This window comes from Salmo salar, chromosome 09, assembly GCF_965601325.2.
Source record: "Salmo salar chromosome 09, fSalSal1, whole genome shotgun sequence".
Taxonomy (NCBI): Eukaryota; Metazoa; Chordata; class Actinopteri; order Salmoniformes; family Salmonidae; genus Salmo; species Salmo salar.
Genome location: NC_138299.1, coordinates 150751064 through 150778957, shown reverse-complemented (window position 1 = coordinate 150778957; position 27894 = coordinate 150751064). Strand labels below are relative to the sequence as shown.

General features: G+C 43.8%; 1 protein-coding gene across 4 annotated transcripts in view; it reads left to right on the top strand.

The window, feature by feature from the left end:
- LOC106613181 (glutamate receptor 4) overlaps positions 1-27894 on the top strand; it is a 165563-nt gene that overhangs the window by 94115 nt on the left and 43554 nt on the right. For 3 of the 4 annotated variants that reach the window (XM_045724768.2, XM_045724769.2, XM_045724771.2), the window contains exons 8-13: positions 4810-4977; positions 5065-5169; positions 5264-5374; positions 9845-10051; positions 12492-12707; positions 12822-12982. In XM_045724768.2, the coding sequence (XP_045580724.1) occupies positions 4810-4977; positions 5065-5169; positions 5264-5374; positions 9845-10051; positions 12492-12707; positions 12822-12982 (968 nt within the window). Of the gene's footprint in view, positions 1-4809; positions 4978-5064; positions 5170-5263; positions 5375-5960; positions 6505-9844; positions 10052-12491; positions 12708-12821; positions 12983-27894 lie in introns of those variants that run through there. The other variant, XM_082956439.1, reaches the window with a different exon arrangement.

The window sequence follows — 27894 nt, the reverse complement described above, 5'->3', positions numbered from 1 at the left end:
AAACAGCCAGCTTTATGTATTATCAAATAACATTTTATTGATCAAATACACATGGTTAACATATGTTATTGTGAGTGTAGCGAAATCTTTATCTTCATTCACAATCATTAGAATATTAGAACAAAGAATGGGCAGAATATGTTTTATTAATACTTGTCAAATACTATTAAGACTACACTTCCAGTGTCACTGTAGAACACTTCCAGTGTCACTGTAGAACACATCCAGTGTCAATGTAAAACACTTCCAGTGTCACTGTAGAACACTTCCAGTGTCAATGTAAAACACTTCCAGTGTCACTGTAGAACACTTCCAGTGTCACTGTAGAACACTTCCAGTGTCACTGTAGAACACATCCAGTGTCAATGTAAAACACTTCCAGTGTCACTGTAGAACACTTCCAGTGTCAATGTAACACACTTCCAGTGTCACTGTAGAACACTTCCAGTGTCAGTGTAAAACACTTCCAGTGTCACTGTAGAACACTTCCAGTGTCACTGTAGAACACATCCAGTGTCAATGTAAAACACTTCCAGTGTCACTGTAGAACACTTCCAGTGTCAATGTAACACACTTCCAGTGTCACTGTAGAACACTTCCAGTGTCAGTGTAAAACACTTCCAGTGTCACTGTAGAACACTTCCAGTGTCACTGTAGAACACATCCAGTGTCAATGTAAAACACTTCCAGTGTCACTGTAGAACACTTCCAGTGTCAATGTAACACACTTCCAGTGTCACTGTAGGACACTTCCAGTGTCAGTGTAAAACACTTCCAGTGTCACTGTAGAACACTTCCAGTGTCAGTGTAAAACACTTCCAATGTCACTGTAGAACACTTCCAGTGTCAGTGTAAAACACTTCCAATGTCACTGTAGAACACTTCCAGTGTCACTGTAGAACACTTACAGTGTCAGTGTAGAACAAGCTTCTCAAAGAAAGATAGAAGAAATTCTTGAGATAAGCTAAAGGGAAGATCATGAAAAAGGCATGGTTTATAACCACCCCCCCCCCCCCCCCCCCCAACACACAGTGTGTGAGTAAGAAGGGAGAGAGACATGCAGAGTCAGAGTGATGCAGACCTGATGTGAAGTGCGTCCCCTGAGTTTATCCTTCCTCCTCTCCTCCTTTCCTTCTCTCCTCCTCCTCCTCCTCCTCCTCTCCTCCTCTCCTCTCTCAGTTTGGTCTCTGTCATGATGTGATTGCTTCCTGCTGTGGGTGTGACGGCCTTTGTAGCAATGTGTGTGTATGTGTGTGTGTGTGTGTTTGTTGACGTGAGGGCACCCTGCTGTGGGTGTGAATACCTCCATCGTGCTGTTTGTCTTACCTGATTACAGATCTGTTAGATAAACCTCCTCTGAAGAATGTCATGTCTCTCTTAAATCATTATCTTACTGCCGCAGACGGGTCTCATGGGGATCCATTCATTCACATAAATGGGACTTATTTCATACATTTCTGCAGAGTTCTTCGTGAAGGAAAGAGAGGAAGGTTCCACACCACTTTCTCACTTTCATATGTTGCTTAGTTATTTTCAGATGATCTCATTTGCTCTTTGTAGCTTTGGCAACCATGTGTGTGTTTTCTAAACCTGTTCGCGCCTCTCCCTGTAGGTTTTACAGACACTCCCCACCCCTTGGTTGCAACCCTTCTAATTAATGTACCCTGTGCACACAACACGTGTGGAATTCCAGGTCTCTGGTAGCGTTTGAACTGCTGATATGCGGTCCAGAACGTAGAGTTTATCTCAGCCTATGCTGCCCTTCAGTCCCTTAACTTTTTGGCCCTGACAGAGACATGGATCACCCCAGAGAACACTGCTACTCCAGCTGCTTTCTCTTCATCTGACTACATGTTCTCTCATAGTCCAAGAGCGTCTGGTTGTCATGGGGATGGCACAGGGCTACTCATTTCTCCATCGCCTCATTTGAATTCCATGCGATCACTGTCACTTGTCCACTCAAGCTTGACATTATTGTCACCTATCTCCCCCTCTTCAACCCTATTCTCCTCCCTTTTTGCATCCTATGATTCGCACTGTCCCTTTCCTTCCGGCCAGCTCGGCCCTCCTATCCAGCTCTGTGGCTGAGTGACTCATAGAGCTTATAGAATAGGGCTGCGGCAGCCGAGTGAAAATGGAGGAAAACTAAACTTCTGGAGAACCTATCATCCTTTCAGTCCCTCCTCTCTACTTTATCTTCCTCTGTATCCGTGGCTAAAGCCACTTTCTATCACTCTAAATTTCAAGCTTCTGCCTCTAACTCTAGGAAACTATTTTCCACCGTTTCCTCCCTCCTTTATCCCCTACCCCTCCTCCTTCCTCCTCCCTCTCTCCGGACGACTTTGTCAACAACTTTGAAAAGAATGTTGACGACATCTGTTCCTCATTCACTCAGCCTATTGAGTCTACTGGTCCCACTCATTCACTCAAACCATTGAGTCTACTGGTCCCACTCATTCACTCAGCCTATTGAGTCTACTGGTCCCACTCATTCACTCAGCCTATTGAGTCTACTGGTCCCACTCATTCACTCAGCCTATTGAGTCTACTGGTCCCACTCATTCACTCAGCCTATTGAGTCTACTGGTCCCACTCATTCACTCAACCTATTGAGTCTACTGGTCCCACTCATTCACTCAGCCTATTGAGTCTACTGGTCCCACTCATTCACTCAGCCTATTGAGTCTACTGGTCCCACTCATTCACTCAGCCTATTGAGTCTACTGGTCCCACTCATTCACTCAACCTATTGAGTCTACTGGTCCCACTCATTCACTTAGCCTATTGAGTCTACTGGTCCCACTCATTCACTCAGCCTATTGAGTCTACTGGTCCCACTCATTCACTCAGCCTATTGAGTCTACTGGTCCCACTCATTCACTCAGCCTATTGAGTCTACTGGTCCTACTCATTCACTCAGCCTATTGAGTCTACTGGTCCCACTCATTCACTCAGCCTATTGAGTCTACTGGTCCCACTCATTCACTCAGCCTATTGAGTCTACTGGTCCCACTCTTTCACTCAGCCTATTGAGTCTACTGGTCCCACTCACACATAACTACCCTATGCCTTGACCTCTTTCTCCCCTCTCTCTCCAGATGAAATCCTGCGACTAGTGAGGTCTGGCCACCTGACAACCTGCCCGCTCGAACCCATCCCTTCCTCCCTTCTCCAGACCATCTCTGGAGACCTTCTCCCATTCCTCACTTCCCTCATCAACTCATCCCTGACCACTTGCCGCGTCCCCTCTGACTTCAAAATGTCCCGAGTCGCTCCCCTCCTCAAGAAACCAACACTCGACTCATCTGACCTCAAAAACTCTCTTCTTTCTTTCCTTTTGAAAACACTTGATTGTGCTGTCTCTGATCAACTCTCTCGTTATCTCTCTCAGAACAATCTTCTTGACCCCAACCAGCCAGGCTTCAAGACGGGTCACTCAACCGAGACTGCTTTTCTCTGTGTCATGGAGGCTCTCCGCACTGCCAAAGTTGACTCTCTCTCCTCCGTTCTCATCCTCCTAGATCTATCCGCTGCCTTCGACAGCGTGAACCATCAGATCCTCCTTTACACCTTCTCAGGGCTGGGCATCTCAGGCTCTGCACATTCTTGGATTGCATCCTACCTGGCAGGCTGATCCTACCAGGTGACGTGGAGAGGATCTATGTCTGCACCACGTACTCTCACTACTGGTGTACCCCAGGGCTTGGTTTTTGGCCCTCTCCTCTTCTCTCTATACACCAAGTCACTCGGCTCCATCATTTCCTCACATGGTCTCTCCTATCATTGCTATACGAATGACACTCAACTACTTTTCTCCTCCCCCCCTTCTGACACCCAGGTGGTGACACACATCTCTGCATGCCTGGCAGATATCTCAGCTTGGATGTCGGCCAACCACCTCAAGCTCAACCTCGACAAGACGGAGCTGCTCTTCCTCCCAGGAAAGGCCTGCCCACTCAAATACTTCTCCATCATGGTTGACAACTCCACAGTGTCACCCTCCCAGAGTGCAAAGAATCTTGGTGTGACCCTGGACAACACCCTGACGTTCTCTATAAGCGACCCTACCTCACACAGGAAGTGGCAAAGGTCCTAATCCAGATACTTGTCATTACCTATCTGGACTACTGCAACTCACTGTTGGCTGGGTTCCCTGCTTGCGCCACCAAACCCCTGCGACTTATCCAGAACACTGCAGCCTGCCTGGTTTTCAACCTTCCCAAGTTCTCCCATGTCACCCTGCTCCTCAGCACACTCCACTGGCTTCTAGTCGAAACTCGCATCCACTAGAAGACCATGGTGCTTGCCTACAGAGGAGCAAAAGGAACTGCCCCTCCCGATCTTCAGGCTTTGCTCAAACCCTACACCCCAACCCGAGCACTCCGTTCTGCCACCTCTATTCTCTTGGCCCTTCCACCCCTACGGGATGGCAGCCCAGTCCAAGCTCTTCTTTATCCTGGCACCCCAATGGTGTAAGCAGCTTCTCCATACCCATCTTCCAAAAGCACCTGAAACCTTTCCCCTTCAAAGAGTATCTTAAATAATCCCCTTTTTCACCACGACCCACCCCCCCAAAAAAACAACCTGAACTAACACTTGCACTTGATCATAAGTCGCTCTGGATAAGAGCATCTACTAAATGACTAAAATGTTCAAATGTAATCCAGTGGATTGTCAAAAACAGGCCTTTCCTAATTCCTCAAACAGGCATCTTCATGTCTGCTATAGGCTCTAGGCTGTTCATGTAAAATCATCTAATCTAATCTACTCCTTTCTCTCTCCATCCTCCTCCTCTTCCTCTCTCCCCAGTACACCTCGTCTCTGACGTATGATGGAGTGTTGGTGATGGCCGAGGCCTTTAGGAACCTGCGTCGTCAGAAGATAGACATCTCCCGTAGAGGAAATGCTGGAGACTGTCTGGCCAACCCAGCTGCTCCCTGGAACCAGGGCATAGACATGGAACGCACACTAAAACAGGTATTCTATGGTCCTATGTGTCCTTATTGTTCTATATTGTTACCTGTTCTTTGTTCTGACCTGTGTTCTCTGTTGTTATGTCTCCAGGTGCGTATCCAGGGTCTAACAGGTAACATCCAGTTTGACCACTACGGCCGCAGAGTCAACTACACCATGGACGTGTTTGAACTGAAGAGCAACGGACCACAACGGGTAGGAAAAGACACACAGGCATGTCGGAGAAATGATTTTGATTTGATGAAAATACAGTTTTGCCTGATTTTAACCCCTCCTCTACCTCTCTCAGATTGGCTACTGGAATGACATTGACAAACTGGTTCTGGTCCAAAATGAGGTGTTGTTGTCCAATGACAGTACCAACTTGGAGAACAGGACAGTCGTCGTGACAACTATCATGGTAATGTACTACTCTGGCTCCTCCCCTTTCCTTAAACACACAGAGGATGCATCCCAACGATCTAAAATGGCTTCCTATCCTGAACTCCTGTCCTTCATCTGTACTGGCATGAAACAACTTGACAGGTGGAAAGTCAATGTGGTGTAGGAATCGACTATGCTGTTTTCTCAAATCAGTACAGATGACAGAGACGAGGATTTGTTAGACTGTTGAGATGCACCCACATTGAAGCAGAGAGCAGAGCGCCCTCAGTGCCTCTAGTGGTCAGAGCTGGTAGTGACACCAGTGTGTTTGACCAGTGTTCCTAAGGGTATTGTAGCAGTAGCAGGCCATGGTGAGGGAGGAGTGAGTAAGGGCTGTACGAGAGGAATCAGACATGTCACTGGCAGGTTGTCGTTATATTCATTTGGATTTCGTTGACGTCACCTGTCAAGTGTGAAAGAGAGAGGAGTTTTAGTCCGTTTACCTTTTACCGTGTGTCCCCCCCCTCCCTTCTCTCTATGGACGTCACTCTCTTTCCCTCTTTCTCTCTCTCCCTCCCTCCCTCTCTCCCTCTCTCTCTCTGGATGATCTATGACCCTGTCAGATGGCCATGGCTAATGTTACCTCAGCCACCTCCTCCTCTTTGCAGCCACTGATGAGGAAGCCTCTGCTACGACACTGAAGACTTACAGTACAGACAGACAGACATACAGATGGGAGATGGATTCACAGAAGGACTCAGATACTGACAGACAGAGCCAGAGAGACTCTAGCTCTCTATCGCTCTGCAATTCTATTGCTGTGGAATTGAGAGAAGAGGAATCACAGGAAGACACAGATGAACCGACCGGCAGGCCACTCTATCTATCTATCTATCTATCTATCTATCTATCTATCTATCTATCTATCTATCTATCTATCTATCTATCTATCTATCTATCTATCTATCTATCTATCTATCTATCTATCTATCTATCTATCTATCTATCTATCTATCTATCTATCTATCTATCTATCTATCTATCTATCTATCTATCTATCTATCTCTCTATCTCTCTATCTATCTATCTATCTATCTATCTATCTATCTATCTATCTATCTATCTATCTATCTATCTATCTATCTATCTATCTATCTATCTATCTATCTATCTATCTATCTATCTATCTATCTATCTATCTATCTATCTATCTATCTATCTATCTATCTATCTATCTATCTATCTATCTATCTATCTATCTATCTATCTATCTATCTATCTACATTTTCTCTGTCATGCCTTTGCTTGTTCTTCTCTATGTGGGAACTGCAGACACAGGAAGTTTGAATGTTTTGGGAATTATCTTTTTGGATGTTCTGGGAATTTGAAAAGGATTGTATTCCGTAATGCTTTTGTATTTTTGAAGGAATTAGACTGGGTGCTGAGAAAAAGACACACAGATCTGTCAGGGGCCATTCGTGCAGAAACACACACACCCACACAGACTGCGCATACTGTCACAAAAAGCACAACCTCAAAGCGTATGCATACATAGACACACCTTCACTCATAGAGAACATAACAATTGCACACACACACACATGCACGCACGCACGCACGCACGCTACTGGGAGCTGTGTGTGCGCGCGCATGTGTGTGTGTGCCAGATGCGACATGTTGTCTGTGACGACTGAAATGTATGTTGCATCACCATGACGACGCCCCTGTTAGCCCCCTCTGCTGCTGTTCTCCTGTTTCATGTCTTATCTACCTGGACCATTCACCACTAAAACCTCTCTCTCTATTTTCTCTCTCACCTCGCTTTTCACTTTCTCCCCTTAACCTTATCTTCTCCCATGTAAACCTCTCTCTCTCTCTCTTGCCATCTCAACACTGTCTCTGCCCTCTCTTTCCTCCCTCCTTTCCTCTCTCCCTTTTCCTCCATTCTCATGTAAGACATCTGACGTGGTGTTCAGCAGAGAAAACGTCACTTTTTCAAGCACACTCCCAGTATCCCTCCATGCACCTGCCCCGAGACTGAACACACTGCAATAAAACACACACACACACACACACACACACACACACACACACACACACACACACACACACACACACACACACACACACACACACACCCACACACACACACACACACACACACACACACACACACACACACACACACTGTAGCAAAAGAGTCTGCAACACACTGATAACAACATTTTAAGTGGTTTAAACATGAAATAACCCACTGTTGGCAAAGCAAAGGTTTGTGCATGCATACGTTCGTGCGTGTGTGTACTATCACTGCTAAATACTCTACAAAGTCATCTATTCTGGTGTTAAACTATTGCCGTTTTAATATGCTAATATTTTCAGAACAGTGAGGCAGGGTTAGAATGAGACTTATCCAAAGTCATAAGTAGACTAAAATCAAGATGAGCCCATGTTCTATCTACACCATCTGTTCTCTAGATCCTCATACACAGTCAGTACACCATCTGTTCTCTAGATCCTCATACACAGTACAGTACACCGTCTGTTCTCTAGATCCTCATACACAGTCAGTACACCATCTGTTCTCTAGATCCTCATACACAGTACAGGACACCATCTGTTCTCTAGATTCTCATACACAGTCAGTACACCATCTGTTCTCTAGATCCTCATACACAGTACAGTACATCATCTGTTCTCTAGATCCTCATACACAGTACAGTACAGCATCTGTTCTCTAGATCCTCATACACAGTACAGTACAACATCTGTTCTCTAGATCCTCATACACAGTACAGTACACCAACTGTTCTCTAGATCCTCATACACAGTACAGTACATTAGGATTCATATTTTAAGATCGGCCATTTTGTACCGTCTAATAAAATAAGACACATATTATGTACCTTCACAACAGATGGCATGGAATATGAACTCAGCTCGGGTTTAGACTGTTGATGAGATGATTTTGGTGTGGATTATGTCTTTAAGACCTAACTATGGATTTGTAGGTTGGAGCAGCACTGCTATGTTTGGGAGAATCTCTGAGTGTGTTTGTGACTTCATTAACAGTGATTCATGTTGAGAGAGAGAGAGAGAGAGAGAGAGAGAGAGAGAGAGAGAGAGAGAGAGAGAGAGAGAGAGAGAGAGAGATCTCAGAGGGGCTGCTAATGTGTGTATGATAATGAGGTTTAGAAAAATACATGTGCTTTGATGCTTGGACAACATGTACAAATGTGACAAGATTCTGCAGTAAGATAATGTACATTCTATTAATGTTTAGCCACTTGATAAATGCAAATATATGCACATAAGGCTTGATTCTACCTTGAGATCCGTGTGAGTAACTAATATTCACACAACTCTCCCATTTACATTGAGTTACAGTGTACTGTACACACCTCAAGTTAGAACATAGCCCAGTATGGCTTAAGATGTGTTTCTTTTGTGATATCATTCTAGACTAATGGTATGTAACTGATACAATGTAAACATGTCTCTAAAAATGTTATGCATTTATATTTCCCCCTTTTATTTGTGTAAAAACGATATGTTTTATTTGATGTGACCTATGTACCTGTACGCTTTATTCTGCCAGGTTCCTTGGTGAGCCAGGAAATAAGTCTCTTGAAATGTATCAATTTCACTTGTAAATGAACATTATAAATGAAAACGTGTACATCAATTTGATCATTTTTTACATGTCATATAGTGTTTATACAGCTATTTCAATTAATTTGATAGATGTATAAACCATTTGAAAGCCTATGAGTGTGATTACTATAATAGCTTCCTTTCACATTCCATACCTTCAATCATTTGAATCTGGGAGTGTAATCTGCTACGTCAGATGATAGTTCTGTAGACTAGAGGAAGAGGCCTCAGGCCTTGTACCACCTGGGTGTCTCTCTGGAGCTACAAGCTCCTGACGGATGTGCGTGTCAGTCAGGGTGTGTGTGTGTTCGCTTGCCTGTGTGTGTTCTTACTGCTAATTTCTCCTGTTTGAGGTGTAAAGGTTCTCTCCAGACAGAGAATTCAGCTTCTCTGTGTATCTACCTCCAGACCTGCTACCTCTCTGCTCTATAGCTGCTGACCTCTCTCTTCTACCGTTCTGTTGTTCACTTGTTCTTCTTAACATACATCATCTGTGTGGAGTCAGCCTTTTTCTTCAAGAGGAGGTGCTTAGTCTTAGAGGGAAGACAGAGTACATAAACTTGGCACCAGTCACAGACTATGATGATATAAAACAGTGCTCCTCACACAGTGGCCTTTTAAAATGCCCTGTAATATTTTCTTTGGTTGTCATAAAATGCCTATTCTGTCTCAATCACTGTGATACTGTCATCCAGTGGAGGTTTTGGCGCCGGCTGAATGTCATTCCAAAAAGCTCCTCCCTCTCCAAAAGAGGCCCCTGATTTGTTAGTCAGTGGTCAGTGTGAGTTCATTGGTCAGTTTGACCTCCCCGCGCCACCCTCTCTGTCTCTGATTGGTGTGTTTGTGGATGTAGGAAGGTCCATATGTGATGCTGAAGAAGAACTGGGAGATGTTTGAGGGGAATGACCAGTTCGAGGGCTACTGCGTGGACTTGGCCTCAGAGATCGCCAAACACATCGGCATCAAGTACAAGATCGCCATCGTCCCTGACGGCAAGTACGGCGCCAGAGACCCCGAGACCAAGATCTGGAATGGCATGGTGGGAGAACTGGTCTATGGGGTAAGGATGGAGAGAGGAAGGAATGGCATGGTGGGAGAACTGGTCTATGGGGTAAGGATGGAGAGAGGAAGGAATGGCATGGTGGGAGAACTGGTCTATGGGGTAAGGATGGAGAGAGGAAGGAATGGCATGGTGGGAGAACTGGTCTATGGGGTAAGGATGGAGAGAGGAAGGAATGGCATGGTGGGAGAACTGGTCTATGGGGTAAGGATGGAGAGAGGAAGGGATGGAGGGAGGGAGGGAGGGAGGGATGGAGAGAGGAAGGGATGGAGGGAGGGAGGAATGGATGGGGGGATATATAGATGGATTTTGGAAATTGATACTTTTATTTCCTTATCTTTAGAGTTTGATGTAGTTATACTTGGGCTCCCGAGTGGTGCAGAGGTCTAAGGCACTGCATCTCAGTGCTAAGAGGCATCACTACAGACACCCTGGTTCAAATCCAATCTGTATCACAACCGGCCATGATTGGGAGTCCCATAGGGCTGCACACAATTGGCCCAGCGTTGTCTGTGTTTGGCCGGTGTAGGCCGTCATTGTAAATAAGAGTTTGTTCTTAACCGACTTGTCTAGTTAAATAAAGGTTACATTTACTTATCTTTTGATTTAGGAGAGTTAGATCTTACTAAACAACATGCATCTACATTGTTAGATACTGTAAAAGTACTTTTTAATTAGACAGACAAGACATTTCAACCAATTGCATAATTTGCAGTTCTCCATCACCAGGAGATGTGCCTAAAGCAGTATTTCTTCATCCTGGTCCTGGGGGCACAAAGGGATATGTTGTAGTTTTTGCCCAAGCACTTCAGACCTGATTCCACTAATCAACTCATCATCAAACCTTTGATTAGTGGAATCAGGTGTGTAGTGCTGGGGCAAAAATAAAAATGCGTCCTGGGTCCCCAGGACCAGGAAAAGAAAACACTGGTCTAAAGGACCTGAAATGTGATCCTGATCTCTCAGGCTGATGTAGAAGACTAGTTCATCTTTAACATGGTTCTCTAACCCAGGGTTGGTAAATCTACTGTACCCTTGCCCTAACCCATTTTGTCTTTCACACTTGTAATAATCTAACCCCTAGCCTCCGCACCAGCTTTGTCTCCGACCCCTATCTAAATAATATCTGTCGTCTGCTGTCTGTCTCCTATGTAGTCCCATGCTGTTATCGCTCCCTCTCATCCACTGTGCTTCATTTCTCTCATGATTCAGTCATATTTCCTCCAGCTGCCTGCCGGTACTCACATTGGAGCAGTGGCTGTAATCAGTTGATGACAAATCTACCTTGTACATTTTCTAAAACCAGGCTGCTCACTGACCATATCGGTGGTGTGTGCTTGTGTCTGTGTGTTCTGACTCCAGCGACTGTGCTGTACATGTGTGTGTTCTCGCTCCGTAAGCACATTTTTACAGAATGAGTCATTACCAATCCCACAGTTCATTCTTTTTGAATAATTCCTAACATTCCCAGTCGTGGCCAATCAGCGATCTGTTCTAGCTGAGGGGAGATAATGTATTTATCTGTTCCTCTCTCTCTCTCTCTCTCTCTCTCTCTCTTTCTCTCTCTCTCTCTCTGTCTCTCTCTCTCTCTCTCTCTCTCGCACTCTTACTTTATCTTTCTCCCTCTCGCAATCTTACTTTCTCTCTCTCCCTCTCGCAATCTTACTTTCTCTCCCTCTCTCCCTTTCGCACTCTTACTTTCTCGCTCTTGCTCTCTTTCTCTCTCTCGCTCTTTCTCTCTCTCTCCTTCTCTCTCTCTCTTTCTCTCTCATTCTCTCTCTCCTTCTCTCTCTCTCTTTCTCTCTCTCTCTCTCTCTCTCCTTCTCTCTCTCTCTTTCTCTCTCACTCTCTCTCTCCTTCTCTCTCTCTCTTTCTCTCTCTCTCTCTCTCTCCTTCTCTCTCTCTCTTTCTCTCTCACTCTCTCTCTCCTTCTCTCTCTCTCTTTCTCTCTCTCGTGCTCCTGTTTTTCTGTCTGGTTTCTCTAATCCTTTCTTCACCTCTTTCTCTCTCCCCTCTCTTTGTCTTTCTCTTAATTCTCTCATTCCCTTTCTTCCCTTGTAGGGAGAATGCATAATTGAACAGACATATAGTAGACAGTGTGTTGTTGATTATATGAATCCAAGGTGAATTGTTACAGCACTGTAATAAGGATGTTCTCTCCCTGGTGTATGTGGTGGATTGAAAGAGAGACCTTCATGGTTGATTTGTATTCTAGTTTTCTGTGTCTGGCCTTTATGAATTATTTTCTCTCTCAATCTTCCTTTCCCATCGTCCTTTCCCTCCTTCCCTCCCCATCTATCCATCCGTCCCTCTCCCCATCCCTCCCTCTCTCTACCTCCCCCCTCCATTACTCTCCCCATTCCGCCATCCATCCATCCCTCTTTTTCCCCCTTCCCACTCTCCCTCACCCTTCTCCCCACCTCCCTCCTACCTCCTGTAGAAAGCAGAGATAGCGGTCGCCCCTCTGACTATAACCCTGGTCCGTGAGGAGGTGATAGACTTCTCTAAGCCCTTTATGTCCTTGGGGATCTCCATCATGATCAAGAAGCCCCAGAAGTCTAAACCTGGAGTGTTCTCCTTCCTGGACCCTCTGGCCTATGAGATCTGGATGTGTATCGTCTTCGCTTACATAGGAGTCAGTGTGGTGCTGTTTCTGGTGAGTGTGTGTGTGACCACAATCAGTTGAATCAGCTGTGTAGAGCTGGGCTGGAATAAAAGCTAACTAGCCCCTCCTGGCCGACTCATATGATCCTCTCTCCTCTGTCTCCAGGTGAGTCGTTTCAGTCCGTATGAGTGGCATGCGGAGGAGCCAGAAGAGGGCTCTACTGAGCTAGGCCCCAATGACCAGCCACCCAATGAGTTTGGCATCTTCAACTCTCTCTGGTTCTCACTGGGGGCCTTCATGCAGCAGGGCTGTGACATCTCACCACGGTGAGTGTGTGTTGTGTGTGTGTGTGTGTGTGTGTGTGTGTGTGTGTGTGTGTGTGTGTGGTGTGTGTGTGTGTGTGTGTGTGTGTGTGTGTGTGTGTGTGTGTGTGTGTGTGTGTGTGTGTGTGTGTGTGGTGTGTGTGTGTGTGTGTGTGTGTCTGCCAGCATATCTCTCTCTAATGTCAGAGTGCTTTTGTCCTGCATCAGAAGCTGCTTGTCATACTGAGTGTTGTGATTCAGACCAGTTGACTAAGTGTCAGAGAGCCTCTCTCTATTCTAGTACTGGGACACGCACAGATGGCCTGTGTGAGAGGGGAGCTAAAGATGTGTCAAGGAAATACACACACACACACAACTACACACTAAGTGTAGCTACATTTTGTATGGGAGACTGCTGGTTTGTTACGCATTTAACTTTAATGCCCAACGGTGGGAAAAGTCTGGCTTCATTTTTTGAATATTTATATAAAATATAGCATTTTATTATTGATATCCTCAGAATGCAGTTTAGTGAAATATTAATGTCCTCCATTCACATACCTTTAGTGAGCACATCTGATTAGAGAAAGACAGTTTTCCACAAAACCGAGAAAGAGGGAAAGAGAAACAGAGAGAGACAGAGAGACAGGGACAGAGGGAGAGACAGAGAAAGAAAGAGAGAGACAGAGAGAGACAGAGAGAGACAGAGAGAGAGAGAGACAGAGAGAGAGAGAGCGAGACAGAGAGAGAGAGAGAGAGAGAGAGAGAGAGACAGACAGACAGACAGACAGACAGACAGACAGACAGACAGACAGACAGACAGACAGAGCAGAGACAGAGACAGAGACAGAGACAGAGACAGAGACAGAGACAGAGACAGAGAGCGAGAGAGAGGGTTGAGATGTGCTTTGAGTGGACACTTCTCGGTGCACTGTGGGAGCTGCGGTGCAGGAGTCAGTCAGCGGTTGTGCTGTTCAGTAGAACAGTGTAAGTGTGTGTGTGTGATTTCAACTGCCTTTTTTGTTTTTGATTGAAATGTGATGTTCGGTAGCACTTAAACCACTTTTAAGTGCCCTGGTGCTTGGCGATACACACACCTACATACACACACACACAAACCTGCAGCAGGTACCTACCACTTAACCAGAGACTTTTAGTATGTGGAAGGTACTTTTTTGAAAGACTAATGGGCCGATACACTCTATCACACTCTCTCGCTCTCTGACACACACACACACACACACACACACACACACACACACACACACACACACACACACACACACACACACACACACACACACACACACACACACACACACACACATCAACATCAACATACACTTACACACCTGACAGTTCCCCTGTCCCCATGTGTGATTATGAATAATAACCATCACACAATTCTATGCTAATCTCAAACTTATTCCACGGTCAAAGGTATTCTATAGCCATCGGTATTCTACAGCCAACGGTATCCTATAAACAACGGTATTCTATAGTCAAAGGTATTCTATCGCCATCGGTATTCTACAGCCAACGGTATTCTATAGCCATCGGTGTTCTATAGCCAACGGTGTTCTACAGCCAACGGTGTTCTATAGCCAACGGTATCCTATAAACAACGGTATTCTATAGTCAAAGGTATTCTATCGCCATCGGTATTCTACAGCCAACGGTGTTCTATAGCCAAAGGTGTTCTATAGCCATCGGTATTCTACAGCCAACGGTGTTCTATAGCCAATGGTGTTCTACAGCCAACGTTGTTCTATAGCCAACGGTGTTCTACAGCCAACGGTGTTCTATAGCCAACGGTATCCTATAAACAATGGTATTCTATAGTCAAAGGTATTCTATAGCCATCGGTATTCTACAGCCAACGGTGTTCTATAGCCAACGGTGTTCTACAGCCAACGGTGTTCTATAGCCAACAGTGTTCTACAGCCAACGGTGTTCTATAGCCAACGGTATCCTATAAGCAACGGTGTTCTACAGCCAACGGTATCCTATAAACAACGGTATTCTATAGTCAACGGTATTCAATAGTCAACGGAGGCTCTATAGCCAAAGGTATTCTATAGCCAAAGGTATTCTATAGCCAATGGTGTTCTATAGCCATTGGTGTTCTATAGCCAACGGTGTTCTACAGCCAACAGTGTTCTATAGATAACGGTGTTCTATAGCAAACGGTGTTCTATAGCCAAAGGTGTTCTACAGCCAACAGTTTTCAACAGCCAATGGTGTTCTACAGCCAACGGTGTTCTATAGCCAACGGTGTTCTACAGCCAACGTTGTTCTATAGCCAATGGTGTTCTATAGCCAATGGTGTTCTATAGCCCACGGTGTTCTACACCCAATGGTGTTCTATAGCCAAAGGTGTTCTATAGCCAAAGGTGTTCTATGGCCAACAGTGTTCTACATACAAATGGTGTTCTACAGTCAACAGGATTTTATAGTCAATGGAGGTTCTATGGCCAACGGTATTCTATAGCCATCGGTATTCTATAGCCATCGGAGTTCTATAGCCAAAGGTATTCTATAGCCAACATTATTCAATAGCCATCGGTATTCTATTGCCAACGGAGGTTCTATTGCCAAAGGTATTCTATAGCCAAAGGTTTTCTATTGTTAACGGTATTCTAGAGCCAACAAAGTTTCTATTGCTTAAGGTGTTCTATTGTTAACGGTATTCTATAGCCAACAAAGGATCTATTGCCAAAGGTTCTCTATTGTTAACGGTATTCTATAGCCAACAAAGGTTCTATTGCCAAAGGTTTTCTATTGTTAACGGTATTCTATAGCCAACAAAGGTTCTATTGCCAAAGGTATTCTATTGTTAACGGTATTCTATATCCAAAGGTGTTCTATTGTTAACTGTATTCTATAGCCAACAAAGGTTCTATTGCCAACGGTATTCCATAGCCAAAGGTTTTCTATTGTTAACGGTATTCTATAGCCAAAGGTTTTCTATTGTTAACGGTACTCTATAGCCAACAAAGGTTCTATTGCCAATGGTATTCCATAGCCAAAGGTATTCTATTGTTAGCGGTATTCTATAGCCAACAAAGTTCTATAGCCAAAGGTTTTCTATTGTTAACGGTATTTTATAGCCAACAAAGGTTCTATTGCCAAAGGTATTCCATAGCCAAAGGTTTTCTATTGTTAACGGTATTCTATAGCCAACAAAGGTTCTATTACCAACGGTATTCCATAGCCAAAGGTTTTCTATTGTTAACGGTATTCTATAGGCAACAAAGGTTCTATTACCAAAGGTTTTCTATTGCCAACGGTATTCCATAGCCAAAGGTTTTCTATTGTTAACGGTATTCTATAGCCAACAAAGGTTCTATTACCAAAGGTTTTCTATTGTTAACGGTATTCTATAGGCAACAAAGGTTCTATTACCAAAGGTTTTCTATTGCCAACGGTATTCCATAGCCAAAGGTTTTCTATTGTTAACGGTATTCTATAGCCAACAAAGGTTCTATTACCAAAGGTTTTCTATTGTTAACGGTATTCTATAGGCAACAAAGGTTCTATTGCCAACGGTATTCAATAGCCAAAGGTATTCTATTTGTTAACGGTATTCTATAGCCAACAAAGGTTCTATTGCCAAAGGTTTTCTATTGTTAACGGTATTCTATAGCCAACAAAGTTTCTATTACCAAAGGTTTTCTATTGTTAACGGTATTCTATAGCCAACAAAGATTCTATTACCAAAGGTTTTCTATTGTTAACGGTATTCTATAGCCAACAAAGGTTCTATTGCCAACGGTATTCCATAGCCAAAGGTATTCTATTTGTTAACGGTATTCTATAGCCAACAAAGGTTCTATTGCCAAAGGTATTCTATTGTTAACGGTATTCTATAGCCAACAAAGGTTCTATTGCCAAAGGTTTTCTATTGTTAACGGTATTCTATAGCCAACAAAGGTTCTATTGCCAACGATATTCTATAGCCAAAGGTTTTCTATTGCCAACGGTGTTCTGCAGCCAATGGTGTTCTATAGCCAAAGGTATTCTATTGTTAACGGTATTCTATAGCCAACGCTGTTCTATAGCCAACGGTGTTCTGTAGCCAAAGCTGTTCTATAGCCAACGGTGTTCAATAGCCATCAGTGTTCTATAGCCATCGGAATTCTATTGCCAATGGAGGTTCTATTGCCTAAGGAATTCTATTGCCAATGGAGGTTCTATTGCCTAAGGAATTCTATTGCCAACGGAGGTTCTATTGCCAAAGGTGTTCTATTGTTAACGGTATTCTATAGCCAACAAAGGTTCTATAGCCAAAGGTTTTCTATTGTTAACTGTATTCTATAGCCAACAAAGGTTCTATTGCCAAAGGTATTCTATTGTTAACGGTATTCTATAGCCAACAAAGGTTCTATAGCCAAAGGTTTTCTATTGTTAACGGTATTCTATAGCCAACAAAGGTTCTATAGCCAAAGGTTTTCTATTGTTAACTGTATTCTATAGCCAACAAAGGTTCTATAGCCAAAGGTTTTCTATTGTTAACGGTATTCTATAGCCAACAAAGGTTCTATAGCCAAAGGTTTTCTATTGTTAACTGTATTCTATAGCCAACAAAGGTTCTATTGCCAAAGGTATTCCATAGCCAAAGGTTTTCTATTGTTAACGGTATTCTATAGCCAACAAAGGTTCTATAGCCAAAGGTGTTCTATAGCCAACGGTGTTCTACAGCCAACGTTGTTCTATAGCAAACGGTGTTCTACAGCCAACATTGTTCTATTGCCAACGGTGTTACATAGCCAAAGGTGTTCTATAGCCATCGGTATTCTACAGCCAACGGTGTTCTATAGCCAACGGTGTTCTATAGCCAACGGTGTTCTACAGCCAACGGTGTTCTATAGCCAAAGGTGTTCTATAGCCAAAATGTGTTCTATGGCCAACGGTGTTCTACATACAAATGGTGTTCTACAGTCAACAGGATTTTATAGTCAATGGAGGTTCTATAGCCAACGGTATTCTATAGCCATCGATATTCTATAGCCATCGGAGATCTATAGCCAAAGGTATTCTATAGCCAACAAAGGTTCTATTACCAACGGTATTCCATAGCCAAAGGTTGTCTATTGTTAACGGTATTCTATAGCCAACAAAGGTTCTATTACCAAAGGTATTCTATTGTTAACGGTAATCTATAGCCAACAAAGGTTCTATTGCCAAAGGTATTCTATAGCCAAAGGTTTTCTACTGTTAACGGTATTCTATAGCCAACAAAGGTTCTATTGCCAAAGGTATTCTATAGCCAAAGGTTTTCTACTGTTAACGGTATTCTATAGCCAACAAAGGTTCTATTGCCAACGGTGTTCATAAGCCATCAGTGTTCTATAGCCAACGGTGTTCAATAGCCATCAGTGTTCTATAGCCATCGGAATTCTATTGCCAATGGAGGTTCTATTGCCAAAGGTGTTCTATTGTTAACGGTATTCTATAGCCAACAAAGGATCTATAGCCAAAGGTTTTCTATTGTTAACGGTATTCTATAGCCAACAAAGGATCTATAGCCAAAGGTTTTCTATTGTTAACGGTATTCTATAGCCAACAAAGGTTCTATAGCCAAAGGTCCTCTATTGTTAACGGGATTCTATAGCCAACAAAGGTTTAATTGCCAAAGGTATTCTATTGTTAACGGGATTCTATAGCCAACCAAGGTTCTATTGCCAAAGGTATTCTATAGCCAAAGGTTTTCTATTGTTAACGGTATTCTATAGCCAAAAAAGGTTCCATTGCCAAAGGTATTCTATAGCCAACGGTATTCTATAGCCAACAAAGGTTCTATTGCCAAAGGTATTCTATTGTTAACGGTATTCTATAGCCAACGGTGTTCTATAGCCAACGGTGTTCTGTAGCCAAAGCTGTTCCATAGCCAACAGTATTCTATAGCCAACAGTTTTCTATAGCCAAAGGTTTTCTTTAGTCAAAGGTGTTCTATAGCCAACGGTGTTCAATAGCCATCAGTATTCTATAGCCAACGGTGTTCTACAGCCAACGGTGTTCTAAAGCCAAAGGTGTTCTTTAGCCAACTGTGTTTTATAGCCAACTGTGTTCTATAACCAAAGGTGTTCTATAGCCAACGGTGTTCTATAGCCATCGGTGTTCTATAGCCAACGGTGTTCTATAGCCAACGTTGTTCTATAGCCATCTGTGTTCTATAACCAACGGTGTTTTATAGCCAACTGTGTTCTATAGCCAGTGATGTTCTATGGCCAACGGTGTTCTACAGCCAACGGTGTTCTAAAGCCAAAGGTGTTCTTTAGCCAACTGTGTTTTATAGCCAACTGTGTTCTATAACCAACGGTGTTCTATAGCCATCGGTGTTCTATAGCCAACGGTGTTCTATAGCCATCGGTGTTCTATAGCCAACGGTGTTCTATAGCCATCGGTGTTCTACAGCCAACGGTGTTCTATAGCCATCGGTGTTCTATAGCCAACGGTGTTCTATAGCCATCGGTGTTCTATAGCCATCGGTGTTCTACAGCCAACGGTGTTCTATAGCCATCGGTGTTCTATAGCCAACGGTGTTCTATAGCCATCGGTGTTCTATAGCCAACGGTGTTCTATAGCAAATGGTGTTCTACAGCCAACGGTGTTCTATAGCCATCGGTGTTCTATAGCCAACGGTGTTCTATAGCCAACGGTGTTCTACAGCCAACGGTATTCTATAGCCATCGGTGTTCTATAGCCAACGGTGTTCTACAGCCAACGGTATTCTATAGCCATCGGTGTTCTATAGCCAACGGTGTTCTATAGCCAACGGTATTCTATAGCCAACGGTATTCTATAGCCAACGGTTTTCTATAGCCAACGGTATTCTATAGCCATCGGTGTTCTATAGCCAACGGTGTTCTATAGCCAACGGTATTCTATAGCCATCGGTGTTCTATAGCCAACGGTATTCTATAGCCATCGGTGTTCTATAGCCAACGGTGTTCTATAGCCATCGGTGTTCTATAGCCAACGGTGTTCTATAGCCAACGGTGTTCTATAGCCAACGGTGTTCTATAGCCAACGATATTCTATAGCAATCGGAATTCTATAGCCAACGGTATTCTATAGCCAAAGGTGTTCTGTAGCCAACGGTGTTCTATAGCCAACGATATTCTATGGCCATCGGTATTCTATAGCCAACGGTGTTCTACAGCCAACGGTGTTCTATAGCCAACGGAGGATCTATAGCCAAAGGTATTCTATAGCAATCGGAATTCGATAGCCAACAGTATTCTATAGCCAATGGTGTTCTGTAGCCAACGGTGTTCTTTAGCCAACGGTGTTCTATAGCCAATTGTGTTGTTTTTCCAAAGGTGTTCTGTAGCCAAAGGTATTCTATAGCCATCGCTATATGTTCCCATTTCTGGATCAATACAGTCTGTAGCTAGTTGGTCCCATTTCTTATTAGGAAATGTCTTTTTTTCTCCATGTTCTCTATTATCGCTTTGTCTATTTTTCTCTTCTCTTCCCTTCTTCCCTCGTTCTCTCTTCTCTTCCCTTCCCTCATTCTCTCTTCTTTTCCCTTCTTCCCCCGTTCTCTCTTCTCTTCCCCATCCTTCTCCTCTCCTCAGGAGGTATAGTAAGCCTACATATGGTTTGTTTACTTCTTAAACTAGATGGACAACTTCAACTGAGTGAGTGGTCTGAGAAGATACTGTCAGTGCTTGTGAATGAATGTGTGTGTGTGTCCGTGTGCATGCATGTGTGTGTGTGCGTGCCTGTGTGCAGTACGAGTGAGTTTGAGTGTGTGTTGTTATTTTGGGTTTATTGGTCTGCTGTGTTGTGAGTGTATTGAATATCTATAGGATCATTTGTATTCAGTGTCAGTTTCTGTTTCCCTGCTGCAGTGATTACTGCAGTCTGAGAAGGAGCATCTCTCTCACACAAAGTCCTATACTAACACATTTTGACTTTCTCTCTCTCACACACAGTTCTATACTAACACATTTTGACTTTCTCTCGCTCTACTCTCTCTCTTGCTCTCACCCCCTCTCTCTCATTCTCTCTTTCTCTCTCTTTCTCCCTCTCTTTTTCTCTCACCCCCACATCTTTCTCTCTATATTTCTCACCCCCCTCTCTCTCTTTCTCTCTCTCTTTCTCTCTCTCTAGCTCCCTCTGTCTCTCTCTCTAGCTCCCTCTGTCTCTCTCTCTCTATTTCTCAACCCCATCTCTCTCTCTATCTCCCTCTCTGTCTCTCTCTCTCTATTTCTCTCCCCATCTCTCTCTCTTTCTCTATTTCTCACCCCCTCTCTCTCTCTAGCTCCCTCTCTTTCTCTCTTTCTATATTTATCACACCCCTCTATCTCTCTCTCCCTCTCTGTCTCCCTCGCTTTTTCTCTCTCTCTCTCTGTCTCTCTCTCTATTTCTCACCCCCACATCTCTCCCTCTCTCTCTCTCTCTCTCTCTCTCTCTCTCTCTCTCTCTCTCTCTCTCTCTCTCTCTTTCTCTATTTCTCACCCCCACATCTCTCCCTCTCTCTCTCTCTCTCTCTCTCTCTCTCTCTCTCTCTCTCTTTCTCACCCCCCCTCTCTCTCCCTCTCTGTCTCTCTCTTTTTCTCTATTTCTCCCCCATCTCTCTCTCTCTCTATATTTCTCACCCACTCTCTCTATCTTGCAGTTCATTCCTCTCAGGATTCATAGTGTTTCCTCCAGCAGACATGTTCCACCACAATTACTACATCTTCTCTATTTGTTTGTTTTTCTTCTTTATACTACACACACACACACACACACACACACACACACACACACACACACACACACACACACACACACACACACACACACACACACACACACACACACACACACACACACACACACACACACACACACACACACATTCCAGGGTTTCTGTTAGCCGGTAATATCCGCCTTTTGGGCAAAATTAAATAAATGAAATGCTGATGAATAAAATAACATTCCCATTGCGAAATAATGCATTTTAGCCTATTAATTGATGTAGCGAGAGCTGCTGATTCAGCTCTAACAGCTGTTTGCTGCTGCTGGAGTGAAAATGCTTTACAGTTTTTTCCAATTACCAACACACTAAAATGACATGCACAGCACAATTATTTAAACTGACACACAGAGAGCAAAACCTCTTGTCAAGTCTCCAAAAGTCTAAACACATTTTCTGCTTTACACACATTTTGCAATTCAAAATGGCACTTTTCAAATGCACTGCACACGGTTCTCTGCATAAGACACGACAATCTGACATAAAGTCACGTTTGCCATTTCAAAACACTGCCATTCAAAATGACACTACATGTGCCACCTGGCCAAACACCTCAATGGTTAATTGTTACCACTTCAATCAGGAAGTAAGCACTATGAAAAGACCACAGGTCAGCACCTTTTGCTTTACAACAACAATGGAAGCCGTTGCAGAGAGAGGAAGGGGAAGAGGGAGGATGAGAGGGGGAGGAAGAGTGAGAGGTAGGGGTAGAGCTGGTAGAGGAGTTCATGGCCAAAGAAGATAACAACTTTCAAATGAAATCAGAGCAACCTTAGTTGATCATGTCATCAACCATGGACTGACAATGCGAGAGGCTGGACAGAGAGTGCAGCCCAACTTGAGCCGTTTAACTGTGTCATCCGGACATGTAGACTGGAGTACAGGTATGTAACCGACACTTCTTTCACACTATGTAGTACACCCCATGTCATAGTGTATCAGTTGGGTAACACCTGTTTACTTCATGAATGGCTGATGTCATACACTAACTGCACAAATGTCCTGTAGAATTTACTCTACTGTGGGGGAAATATCTTTAGGATTCATTGTCCAAGCCCTATTTTTTTGTTTTTTTGTTTTTCTAAAGGACTGAGAGACGCAACCATGGTGGAGGAAGGGGCCAAATGTTCACCAGGGTACAGGAAGCTGCCATTGTAAACTTGGTTTCGGAAAATAATGAAATCAGATTACGAGAAATTCAAAGCCACATCATCCAAGACAACACCATATTCAACAACATTCAACGAGTCAGTCTGTCCACATTGGCTCACATTCTCAAGCGAAACCAAATCAGAATGAAACAACTTTATAAGGTGCCGTTTGAGAGAAACTCTCAAAAAAACAAAGAGGTCAGACGAGCATATGTGGATGTAAGTACAATATTGACTGCAGTACACTACACGCAACATTGTTTCCCAGTGTACTGGATAACACCATATTGACTGCTTTTGTTCTTTGTTTTCAGGGAGTACTGGAAATGGATGCTCATGCAATCCCACATGAGTTCATCTTTATAGATGAGGCTGGGTTCAAGAACAGAAGAAGGGGGAGAAACGTCATTGGCCACAGAGCCATTATAGATGTTCCTGGCCAACGTGGTGGGAACATCACAATGTGCGCTGCCATCTCCAATACGCACGGTGTCCTCCACCGTCATGCCAACCTTGGACCATACAACACAGCCCATATTCTCACATTTCTGGACAGACACCACCAGAGCGTATGAATGATGCAGACCATCAAAGAACCCGGTACGTTGTAGTATGGGTCAACGTGAGCTTTCATCGTGCAGCCCCAGTCCAAAACTGGTTTGCTGACCACCCACCATTTCTCGTGCAATACCTCCCACCATACTCACCATTTCTGAACTCCATAGAAGAGTTATTTTCAGCATGGCGGTGGAAGGTATACGACAGGCAGCCCTTTGTGCGCATGCCTCTTGTGCAGGCTATGGAAGAGGCATGTGATGAGATTGATGTGGGTGCGATTCAGGGATGGATAAGGCACTCAAGGCGCTTCTTCCCTCGATGTCTGGCAAGGGAAGATATTGCGTGTGATGTGGACGAGGCGTTGTGGCCAGACCCAGCTGTGCGGCAAGATGCTGACTAATTATTTTTCTTGCCTCTTTTTTTTTGCTATATATTTTTTCTGCACATTTTTTCAGCAATTTTCTTTTTCAGTTTACTGTTTTTTTGTGAGCATATTTTTGTTCAGTCCAATGTAAATATATCTGCTGTGCATATGTTGCACTGACTTGTTTTGGTGAAAAATAAAAAACAAAATGTTTCAACAGCATGTGTGTGTATCTGCAACTATTTCTGTGCATCTGAAGAATTTTCTACAATTTGAACTATTTTAGTATTATGGCAAAGCATACTAAAGATGAGAGTGCTTTTCATTATGCCCAACAGTGTGTAGTTGGTTAGACAAAAATCTCGTAATATGAATGAAGTGTGTGCCATTTCGTGCAAACCTTTGATTTTGATAATGCTATATGTAGTTTTGGTTGCAGTGCTTCATTTTGCATGATCTATGAGGTATTTTGCAGTTTGGGTGTGTGGTTTTGTGAATTGTGTTAAGTGTTTTGATATAACCAGCCTAGTTTGCAAAATTGTGTTTTAGCAATTGGGAAAAACTGTAATAAGACCAGTCATTGCGCAACAGTTTTAAAGGCAATCAGATGTAAAAAAAAACAACAACCCAAAAAAATGGCCAGGATTAAAAAGAGCTACTATTTTTATTTCTCAACGGGTCATTGAAGCACGCTTCCCATTCGCCATTCAAGTACATTGGCAACTAGGCAGGTTGTAGTGCGTCACACAGTACTTTGCAATGAGCTGGATGCAGTATCGGTCTTGAAAACATATACCTAATTGTTTGAAACTTGAATGTTTTATTACATATTATGAGGCATGCTTCAAAGTAGCCGAGACAAAATCAGACCAAACATGCAGGCAATTATTTTCTAAAGTCTTCCATATGCCATTGAAACCAGTAGCCTTTTTCTGTCACATTCTATTGGTTTTCAAATCAACTTTCTGTCATTGTCTAGTAGCCAAAGGTACAATCCTGGTCATTTTAGCAACCCATGCTAGTTGTTTCATATTACATCTCCCCTCTTCTACAGTTCTATGAAACCGCTCACAATGGTGTTTTCCCAATAATTACATTATGGAAAGAGCATTTGCTCGTAGCCTACTGCCTTGTGAGCATTGCTGTGTTTATAACATGAAGAAATCATAGTTAATCACCATTCTGAGCTAAACGTGCTGATCTGATGCATCAGCCTCAATGCTTTTCACCATGTTGGGATGTAGCCGAGGCCGACTGGTTGTATGAATGCGGGATCTACTGTTTCATCCCACAAGTGTCCCAGAGTCTGTTTGGAATGGGCTATTTCTTTCTCACACAGAATGACAAGCTGACCAATAGAATAGCTACACTTTTCTACTATGGGGGATAGTCAGTGCCGAATTAAGAAATCCTAGACCCAGGGCTAGAGGGGAGAGAGAGAGGTGGTGGGGGGGGGGTAGGGGACGACGACAAGAAGAGAGGTTAGGAAGGTGGAATGGAAATTAGATCCTTTGAGAGGAATGAGAGAGAAGAAGAGCTTCAGGTTATTTCTTGCAGTAACATGATCACCTTTCCTTTGTATTTCTCAGAGGGGCTGAAGCCAGGGGAAGACCTTTCACCTGTCAATAACCCACTGAAATTACAGCTCTGTGTGTGTGTGTGTGTGTGTGTGTGTGTGTGTGTGTGTGTGTGTGTGTGTGTGTGTGTGTGTGTGTGTGTGTGTGTGTGTGTGTGTGTGTGTGTGTGTGTGTGTGTGTGTGTGTGTGTGTGTGTCACCCATAGTGGGACCCAATGGATGTGGGTGTACGTATATTAAATAATAATAGAGTAATGAGAGGTAATGTCATGAATAACTGTCCCCTCTGTCTAATGAGGCCAACAGACCTGCTCACTTATTCATTATCTCTCAAGGTCAGGAATAAAAACCTAACACCACAGTACACACCACTGCAGTATCTCTCCATGTCTCTCTCTCCCCATGTCTCCTCTCTCTCTCTCCATGTCTCTCTCTCTCTCCATGTCTCTCTCTCTCCATCACTCTCTCTCCCCATGTCTCTCTCTCTCCATCACTCTCTCTCCCCATGTCTCTCTCTCTCTCCATGTCTCTCTCGCTCTCTCTCTCTATGTCTCTCTCTCTCCCCATGTCTCTCTCTCTCCATGTCTCTCTCTCTCTCCATGTCACTCTCTCCTCATGTCTCTCTCTCTCTCCATCACTCTCTCTCTCCATGTCTCTCTCTCTCCATCACTCTCTCTCCCCATGTCTCTCTCTCTCTCCATGTCTCTCTCTCTCCATGTCTCTCTCTCTCCATCACTCTCTCTCCCCATGTCTCTCTCTCTCCATCACTCTCTCTCCCCATGTCTCTCGCTCTCTCCATGTCTCTCTCTCTCTCTCTCTCTCTCTCTCTCTCTCTCTCTCTCTCTCCATGTCTCTCTCTCCCCATGTCTCTCTCTCTCCATGTCTCTCTCTCTCCATGTCTCTCTCTCTCCATGTCTCTCTCTCTCTCCATGTCTCTCTCTCTCCCCATGTCTCTCTCTCTCCCATGTCTCTCTCTCTCTCCATGTCTCTCTCTCTCCATGCCTCTCTCTCTCCATGTCTCTCTCTCTCTCCATGTCTCTCTCTCTCCCCATGTCTCTCTCTCTCCCCATGTCTCTCTCTCTCTCCATGTCTCTCTCTCCCCATGCCTCTCTCTCTCCATGTCTCTCTCTCTCTCCATGTCTCTCTCTCTCTCCCCATGTCTCTCTCTCTCCATGTCTCTCTCTCTCCATGTCTCTCTCTCTCCATGTCTCTCTCTCTCTCTCTCCGTCACTCTCTCTCCCCATGTCTCTCTCTCTCCCCATGTCTCTCTCTCTCTCCATGTCTCTTTCTCTTCGTGTCTCTCTCTCTCTCCATGTCTCTCTCTTTCTCTCAATCACTCTCTCCATGTCTCTCTCTCTCTCCATGTTTCTCTCGCTCTCCATCAATCTCTCTCTCTCTCCTTCACTCTCTCTCTCTCCCCATGTCGCTCTCTCTCCATCACTCTCTCTCTCCTTCACTCTATCTCTCTCCTTGTCTCTCTCTCTCCATCACTCTCTCACTCTCCATCACTCTCTCTCTCCATGTCTCGCTCTCTCTCCATGTCTCTCTCTCCCCATGCCTCTCTCTCTCCATGTCTCTCTCTCTCCATGTCTCTCTCTCTCTCCCCATGTCTCTCTCTCTCCATGTCTCTCTCTCTCCATGTCTCTCTCTCTCCATGTCTCTCTCTCTCTCTCTCTCTCTCCGTCACTCTCTCTCCCCATGTCTCTCTCTCTCCCCATGTCTCTCTCTCTCTCCATGTCTCTTTCTCTTCGTGTCTCTCTCTCTCTCTCTCCATGTCTCTCTCTTTCTCTCAATCACTCTCTCCATGTCTCTCTCTCTCTCCATGTTTCTCTCGCTCTCCATCAATCTCTCTCTCTCTCCTTCACTCTCTCTCTCTCCCCATGTCGCTCTCTCTCCATCACTCTCTCTCTCCTTCACTCTATCTCTCTCCTTGTCTCTCTCTCTCCATCACTCTCTCACTCTCCATCACTCTCTCTCTCCATGTCTCGCTCTCTCTCCATGTCTCTCTCTCTCCATCACTATCTCTCTCTCCTTCACTCTCTCTCTCTCTCCATGTCTCTCTCTTGCCATTTCTCTCTCTTTCCATGTCTCTCTCTCTCCATCACTCTCTCTCTCCATGTCTCTCTCTCACTCCATGTCTCTCTCTCTCCATGTCTCTCTCCATGTCTCTCTCTCAAATTCAAATTCAAATTCAAGCTGCTTTATTGGCATGAAAAACATTGTGTCAATATTGCCAAAGCAACAATGTTACAATATACATTGTAATACAATTATAAACAATAACAAATAATAATATAAAATGGCAGTAAATAATAATACAAAATTAAATATAAAAATAATAACAATAAAATAGTAGTAAAATAATAGCAAAATAGTATAATGTAATAAATATAAAAATATAAATATGGAAAATGAATCTATAACTAACTTATAACTAAATAACGGTCCTCTTCACCATTACATCAGTACTACAACTACTATCATCATTACCACTACTACTACCACCACCATTACTAAACTGCTATCATTACCATT